Source organism: Amblyomma maculatum, unplaced genomic scaffold (genome assembly GCF_055883805.1).
Source record: "Amblyomma maculatum isolate TAMU_Amacu unplaced genomic scaffold, ASM5588380v1 scaffold_43, whole genome shotgun sequence".
In the NCBI taxonomy this organism is placed as follows: Eukaryota; Metazoa; Arthropoda; class Arachnida; order Ixodida; family Ixodidae; genus Amblyomma; species Amblyomma maculatum.
In genome coordinates, this window is record NW_028146768.1 from 18557 (window position 1) to 26667 (window position 8111).

Genomic DNA, 8111 nt, shown 5'->3' on the forward strand with positions numbered 1-8111 from the left:
ACCAGCAGCTAGGCTGAGCGAACGGCGGTACTCGACGCAAACCCCACAAACAGCCGGTCGTCAAGTGTGAGCGATGCCTCACTTGAGATGCCTGCATGTTGCTAGCTGTCCGTGTTTCATTTATGGACTTAGTCGCGCAGAGAAATCGGCGAGTATCAGGATTAAAGAATTTGTTTACGACTGAGAATTGGAAGCGCCCAACAGATTTTCGGGCTGCAGTTGCCTCTAGAGAAGAGACGCACCTATCCGACGACAACGCTGGCCTTCTCAGGGTATCACTGTCGTTGGAAACTGCCTGCGGCAGCCCACCGTTTCCATCATGTTAGCAAGTCTGCTACGGCCGGGTATACGTGTCGGCTTCTGTGGCGTAGCGTGCAGATATCGGCCCGACTGGAGCGGCGTAGTGAAAACACGCATAGTGGAGAGCTCGATTAGGCCATATATCTGGCGATCTTAGCATGCGCTGACATCGGACCACCTTTAGCGTGTTAATTCCATCGAAATGCGATCGTCGTAGCTGGGCTACGCACATATTGCGGGTCAGAGAGCCGAGCGTCTATAATCATTACTGAGCCATCGAGGCGGGGACGTTTTCACGCAGCCGCAAAAATAAGCAGATAAGATTTTCTGGCAGCAATGAAAATGCAATGAAAAGTGTATCCAGATGCCCACTTGCAGCAACAGGTTAGCTTTCACGCTGATGGCATTTAATGTGCCCTGAATTAGACATAGCACGCTGTATGCACATTTCACCGCATGCAGAGTGTGTCACTCTGTTGTGGCAGATGCCTCGTTAAAATAATAATAATAAAAAAAAAAGCTGTCGGTATTATTCTGCTTGGTTTCTGAGCATGTTGCATAAAAACATTTTATAAAAGTAGCAACACTGCTCGTCTGATGCAGGTGCACATCACACCACAATGTCACAAGAGAAACAAAATTTGTCAGGTACAGCCTAGTTCCTTTGCTACTGTTTACCAGTTTTGCACTTGCAATAGCATCCGGCACTTTCTTTCAGTGCAGCATGATTCCTCAAAGGAGAGAAGGGTGATGAGGTCGGCTAGAGATATGCCTTCACATATACTATTTGACGATCAGGAAGTGAAGGAACAGACATGAAGAGTGAATATGATATATGATGCCTAATTACAATGAGCTAGATGCAGTACGGAAACCATTTTCTTGAAGCAATTGTCAATTGAATGTAGCATTCATGCACACATTAACCAGTGCACATGCTACACAAAGCCCGAACCTGTCTCTGAGTGAAGCAAGGGAGCCAAAGGGTGACTTTAAAGACACCGTAAGTAAAAAGTAACAGCAACAAAAAAGAAAAACAGAAGCATGCACAGGAACAATATTCGACAAAAAGAGGCATGAATTGCAAGGCCTGCAGCAATGTGGCCTGCAGCACATCAGGGTGGTGTTCTGGATTTTTTGGCAAAGGTTCATTAATGCCAGGTGATAATACTGTATGATTTGTATTGGCTGTGCCATCCCCTGTGTGCTCTTCCAGCAATGCATAATGTCCAACGTGCAACTGTCTAACATCCACTCTCTACACTCTGACTCAAAAACATGCTCAAATGAACCTCACCTGAATACGGGCATAAATATGGGAATAAAGCATGAAATTTACTTTTTCGACATTCTGATTGCATATCATTGGAAAACTAAACGTGATTTAAATGAGCGTATGATTTGCAGCTAGTGCGTCTTGTATGCATGGTTCTTCCAACAGGTTGCAGTATAGCTTCTGTCCTTTATTTTGGTAAAACATGCACACTTTAAGAGACCTGCTACTCACGTAACACATTCCCTGTAGCTTTAAACAGCTCGTCGTTGACTAACAATTGGTGTATCATTTGCTTTCGGTACTTTTTGGCATTTTTTTTTACATGCACCTGACATGAAGCCTTGCTTATAAGAAAACTGAAAATTACAATATACAAAACAATACAAAATTTATTTACAGCACTACACACTCTACAATACACAGCCTAAAAAATGAAAGGCTGTCACGCATTCAAGTAATTACAGTATTGTTGTACTTGTACAGCTCATCGCCATATCTGAAAGGTGGCACGGCCTTGGAGACCAAAGAAGAGAAATTAGCTATACAAAGCAAGGGAACACAAGATAGGGTCAAAAACCCATTCTCCAAGTGTTTGGCCCAAGATAACCCCAGCACCAGCAAAGCAAGCACCCACTGTTTTACCAAAGAGTACCCAACACCACTGAGGATTGGTCCCCAAATGCTCAAACCACTAGGCTGCAACTACAGTCAAGGGATGCTATGCGTTCCGCAGTATTACCAGTATCAAAGATTATGGAACTCAACGTCATTTAAATGGTAGTCGGCACCTGGGACAGAGCAAGTATTCCCTGATTCTGTTATGGACAGGGCAAAGGTAGTTATAGTGTGTTTAAGAATGATTTTATCTGTGCATAAATGCCTGCCACACCTAGAATGTTCCCTTTATGCAGTCTACCAAAAAGGAGAAATGTTTGGCTCAGGAAGACAAGCCTTAAGCATTATTTCAGCAAGTCACTCAGTGTGACGGCTATCAGGCAAACCAGCACAGCACTTGAAAACTTCATGCTCTAAAAACAATTGTGGGGACACGCAAGCTCAGCATTTACCGCTATGACACAACAGCTTTTATGGCTCCTGTCTGCAGACTCTCATTCGTGTGAATCGACTTTGCTACTGCTAACATCTAGTATTTATTCTATGATACATATCAGTAGCATATACCTGTAAGTTATCCAATTATGTGGAAGAGCACTTGTCTAGATACCTATAAAGCCCACTCTAACCAAGCTGTACGGATGCGTTTCCATGGCCTAAGGGTTGCCTGTCTTATTACCCAAAGATCCTGCAAGGTTTATCACCTCACACATTCATCTCAAAGGTGAAGCCAGAGACATCACACTGAGTACTCGGCCATGTCACCTGTCTGAAATGTGCCCAAGATTTTCCACTCACAACGTCGCGTTTTGTGCAGAAAAGAGGCTTTAACGTTGCTGCATCAAAAAAAAAAAAAGCAAGAAGCCAATAGCTGAACATCAACGCTACATTAGGCTCTGCTGGCTCGCAAGACATTTGACCACAGTGTCAACAGCCGAGTTATAGATGCAGCTGTGGCAGAGGCTGTACCACAGAAACAACAGATGAATGTGGTCAAGATAAAATGAAATCGCTTTGTTCACAAATTCTTCAATACATCATGAAAAAGAATGGCTCACTTATGGATAGTATGACGTCTACTGTGTTCAATAGGATTGTACCTTCAGGAAGTTATCTTTTGAATGCAATCTTAAGAATATATTGTGGTGTTCAATTTAGGCTGTACACATAGCAGACGTGCAAAATATGCAGCACATTCTGAGGGTTAAATGCAGAGAGGATTGCTGAAGCTGATATAATAGGAAAGCATAGGGATACTAGATAACATAGAAAACACATGCGACAATAGGATAGGTGTAAGTGAAACTAGCGCAGCTGTCACTTATGAGAGCAAAAAGTTATACAACTCAGTACTAGCACAATGGTACAAAATGTTGAAAAGTGATGATGAAACACAAGTTTCCTTGAAAGAGCTTCTATATAAATGAAATGAAAGTGATTGGCATAAAATTTGTGCCCCTTCCTTAAAATTCTCAATTTAAAGCTCACAAAGAACAATGAAGGCTACAAAAGCAACTAACAGAAAAAAAGTAATGAAGCAGTTATACACAGCTGCAATCATTCGATAAACATCTCGAGTGATGAAGCCAGTCTCCAGTGGCTTAGAGCATGAATATGTGAGCTTTACCAACCCTCTTTTAACATATGTGAGTGCCGGAGGGCATGTGGCAGCAGCAAGAATGTGTCAAGAAGCAAATGGCCCAGATAGCAGCCTCATAATAGAGGTATGGAAGGACTACACACAACGCTATCATGGAGGGAGGTATTTTATGGAACAAGATATGTAGCAATGCACAAAAGGAGCAAAGCATTTTGTAGAGCTGCAGTCAAAAATTTATGAAGGACAATCTTATCAAAAAGTTTTTATTTCACTCCTGCGCTTGTGCATCATTATTGTGACTATGAGTTATATAGTGAAACATGAAATGTCAAGCAATTTATCCCGTACACAAATGAATGCATTCTTTCCCCTGCGAAGCCACCTTCAAGAACTTTTGCCAGTGGGTGCACATGCACATCAATATCACCTAGTTACAAAACAGAGAAGTCAATAGTTGCCTTTGTGAAAAAACTGAAGAATACAAAAATGTTCATTGATCGCCGAGCCACACAAATGATGCAGAGGTTAAACAGGTTATCTGGGATCTTGATTAACATCACTACAAAGCATCAGTAATTGCAGTGCAAAATGAAACTGGCAAATTTTGCAAAAGTGGAATCTAAAATTGCCAAAATGGGTTGACAAGTTGGCGGGGGCCTCATTTTCCGTGCATACAACAATGAAAGACAATGACCACCAAATAGATGCACAAATTATCCTTGGGAAAACTAGTTGATTGCTGTTCATCTACATTCAGCATATGAAGGAAGCAATAGAAAACAAGCATAAAGGCAACCAAATACAAAGAAGCACAGCTCGCTTCACTCTGCAGTTTGTGGAAAAACACAGTGGGCACCTCACATTTCACCCTAGTAGCACACAAGATAGGTGTAACGAAATGGACTCTGCTATGGTAAACGACTGCAGACACATCCACCAGGGTGCACGTATGTCAAATATTCTCACTGAAGTAGTACATCGCAGGCTGCCTGCTTGCCACAAACACCAAAGTGAATTGTGAACTGTTGCTGCCCGCATGTCCTACTCAGAATGGCACTTCTGGAGGTAGAAGGAGAACGTTTTTGTACCTTCCTGTGTTTCATTGACATGAAGCACTTAATAAAATGCACACTGAGTTTAAGCAGAACACAAAAAAGCAAAGTATACAACAAAGAATGACAGCTCTCAGCAAGGGCCACAGCACTTGTAGAATACACTCAGTATGTCTACAGATGGTAGACAAAAAATTATAGCACCAAGGAAAGGTTTGGTTTGGTTTGTGGGGTTTAACGTCCCAAAGCGACTCAGACTATGAGAGACGTCGTAGTGGAGGGCTCCGGAAATTTCGACCACCTGGGGTTCTAACATCGCACTAATGTGCACTAACATCGCACAGCACATGGGCGCCTTGCTTTTCACCTCCATCGAAAAGCGGCCGCCGAGGCCGGGATTCGATCCCGCGTCTTTGGGAACAATAGTCGAGCGCCGTAACCACTGCGCCACCCCAAAGCTGAACTTGGTTCTTGCACATGCTATCAACAAAATGTACACCAAAGAGATGGTTATATCTCAAAACCACAGAAAAAATTAAGACTTGGACGGCTTTTCAGCAGTATGCTATCGAACATGAAGCAGTAAGAATGTGCACATTGATCACTTGTGGCATATATCAAAATCATGACAGCGAGTGAAAATCTCAAGTGCAGGTGATCAAGTTGTTCCTGTCCGAGTTAATATAAATGTTGCACGTCCTCTTCCTTGTACTTGTTGATGTTCCTGCTGCGATTACCATTTGCAGGTGGCGTCAATGTCATGTGATCTGCACACACTACAAGCTGTAACGATCTTCAAAAAGAGCTGTCCATCTGCATAGCACTTCACATCTGATGTGGCCGTCCAGGGACAAGGCGTGGCCTCCCAGATTATACAAGCCTAGCAGAGAGGTTAATGATGTTGAATATGGCCCCAGGACTTCTCGACCACATGATGACTCGGATTGGAAGTGCTGCAACGGCTGCACAAGGTCCACACGATCACCTGCAAATGTTTAGTGCCTAAATTATATGCAAATAAAATATCAAACACGCATGGCACAGGAACATTCAAAATCATCAAAGCTACAAGCTAGGCTGCGGTAAAGTGTAATCTATGAATGCAAGAAATGGTCAGTGCAAAACCTAAACCTAAGTGAACCATTTCCGTAACAGGTAAAGACGGCTTGGTGGCGGAAATTGTATTGTGGCTAACTTTTTCTTTCTTTTTTTGCAATTAAGGGAACGACTTATATCAGGCGATTTCACTTGTTTTTCCTTCCTCGGTCGTCGAAACCATTAACCAAGAAATCTTGACAACTACAAGCACACTCAGCTTTTTTTTTTTTTTTTTTTTTTTTTTTTTAAGTTCGTGCAGTGTAGAGAAGTTGAAGAAAATTATAATGCATCGTAGAAATATGCAGCTAAAAGCAACGCAAAGTGCTGATTAAAAATATCGGATTCGCCGCATGCGTCCTGTGAGTATTCCTTTAATCTTCAGTCATTTCCCGCCTGCGTACAACTTGAATGCGAATGACGCTGTATGAACAGTCACCTTTACAGGTTTTCTTATTGCACTTACCTCTGTGATGCTCGACGTGCTGCACCATTTCCAGCAGATTGACTGCGTTGCCCTGCTGGTCGACACCCATCGAGAAGCCCGACACATTCCGGGAGCTTGTCGCTCGGCCGAACGAATACATTTCGTGCCATCCAACATCAGAGGCGTTCACCACTGGCGATCACACCCGAAGCACCAGTAGCTCAACAGTTCAACATTCCGAGCGCAGGACAATTCTCGCCTCGGAGCTTGCAAAGCCGCCACACTACACTCCTCGTCAGATGATTGATCTGACTGTACTGACGAGCTATCTTTCAAGACAATTTGACAGCATTGCTGTGCTGCAGCAAATCCTCGATCACTACTTGCAGACGACGAACGGCACGAAGACCACTCATAAGCGTACAAGTTCTTTCTTTCCTCCATGTAAGCTATAGTGAACTAGAATATATATTCTAGTTCACTATAATGAAAGCGTACCTCCCTTCATGCCTCCCTCCATGGCCGCCGCCATTGCTGGGTTATCATAACCGCACAGACCAATGATTTCTTACCATAGGAAGAAAGGGTTTGAAATAAGAAAGCAGTTAGCGCCGTCACGCGGCCGCAAGCTTCTGCCCCCATTACAGATTGTCTCAAGCGTCCTTTATTTCATACGCGCTCATTATTTGCCTTTCTATTGCGTTTAAAAGCCATGCAAGGTGTATATAAAGTTATCCTTTTACTTTTAATAACAAGCTAAGAAACTACGGTAGGCTAACGGCTGCATAAATCAGCTTGCCTGTCGCCATAGTCTCATTAGCATAATTCGGGCACCTCGCCACTCGGCGAAATTATGGCGGCCAAACGTCAGCATTTTCGGTAATGGCGGCACATCAGTTACGTCATGACGCGTCAATTTGACGTAATCTAAATATGCCTGCGTATCACGTGTTTCACGTGACATAGCTCCAGCCAATCAAATTTGAGCATCCGCTCCTTCCCAGTATGCCATTATTTTCATCACATTGGTTAATCGAGCGTAAGTGTTCTCCAAACCACCATCAGTAACTTTGCTTCCACTCCAAAATCATTCGTATTTGTCATCCAGGCAACAAGGATAGCTCCGGTTGAAATCAATTTTCACGGCTACGTCATTTTGACGTAACCGCTAAAAGTGCTTGCCTCAACTGATGGTTTCGCGCCAAAAGTTTGAAGCACGTGACTCTTTTCAGAGCCAATCAGAAAGACAATATGGCGCCGCCAGGGGAAGGCGAATATCGAGGATCGGGCCCCAGGTCTGTATTTCAGTCGGTCTTGGCTTCAACTACGTAGTCGCCGCCGGGATCTCGCCAGATGCTCTCAAGAGCAGTCGGCATCGGCACGCACCGCCCGCAGCTGCACCTGTTCGAAAGCTTCGGTTAGCGATTGCGCACTCTCGCAACGGTCAAACGTAGGCTAGGCTGCAAGACTCGGACATACATACCAATGCGTAGTTCCGAAACGGCTGGGATCGGGAGGCTGACGGTCGGGGCTTCTGCAAGCCGGAGTTGTGCCGCGGTTACCGCGGCCTCTCGACACAAGTGTTACTGTACCGGTCGCTCGCAGGGTCCATCTTCGCCGACCTGGCACCCGAAAAGTTGCGTCGGCGTAAGGCTCAAAGCCCACGATGTAACCATGTTTTAACAGTAGCGACTATATTCTAGTTCACTATAGCAGCACAGCGACGCTGGAACCGACGGAGGAACC

General features: G+C 44.1%; 1 protein-coding gene across 1 annotated transcript; it reads right to left on the bottom strand.

The window, feature by feature from the left end:
• Positions 1-1742: 1742 nt before the first annotated feature.
• On the bottom strand, positions 1743-8111 carry LOC146170787 (uncharacterized). The gene is made up of 3 exons (XM_084586778.1): positions 7849-8111; positions 6405-7766; positions 1743-5828 (listed from the first exon to the last, which is right to left on the bottom strand). The coding sequence occupies exons 2-3, from the start codon at positions 6523-6525 to the stop codon at positions 5620-5622; spliced, it is 330 nt and encodes a 109-aa protein (XP_084442904.1). The 5' UTR covers positions 6526-7766; positions 7849-8111; the 3' UTR covers positions 1743-5619.

Excerpts from the sequence above, each read along its gene's own strand:
- LOC146170787 (XM_084586778.1), bottom strand. The coding sequence starts at position 6,525 with ATGTATTCGTTCGGCCGAGCGACAAGCTCCCGGAATGTGTCGGGCTTC. Across the intron at positions 5,829-6,404 it reads GCACGTCGAGCATCACAGAG|GTGATCGTGTGGACCTTGTG; the intron begins GTAAGTGCAATA and ends AAACATTTGCAG.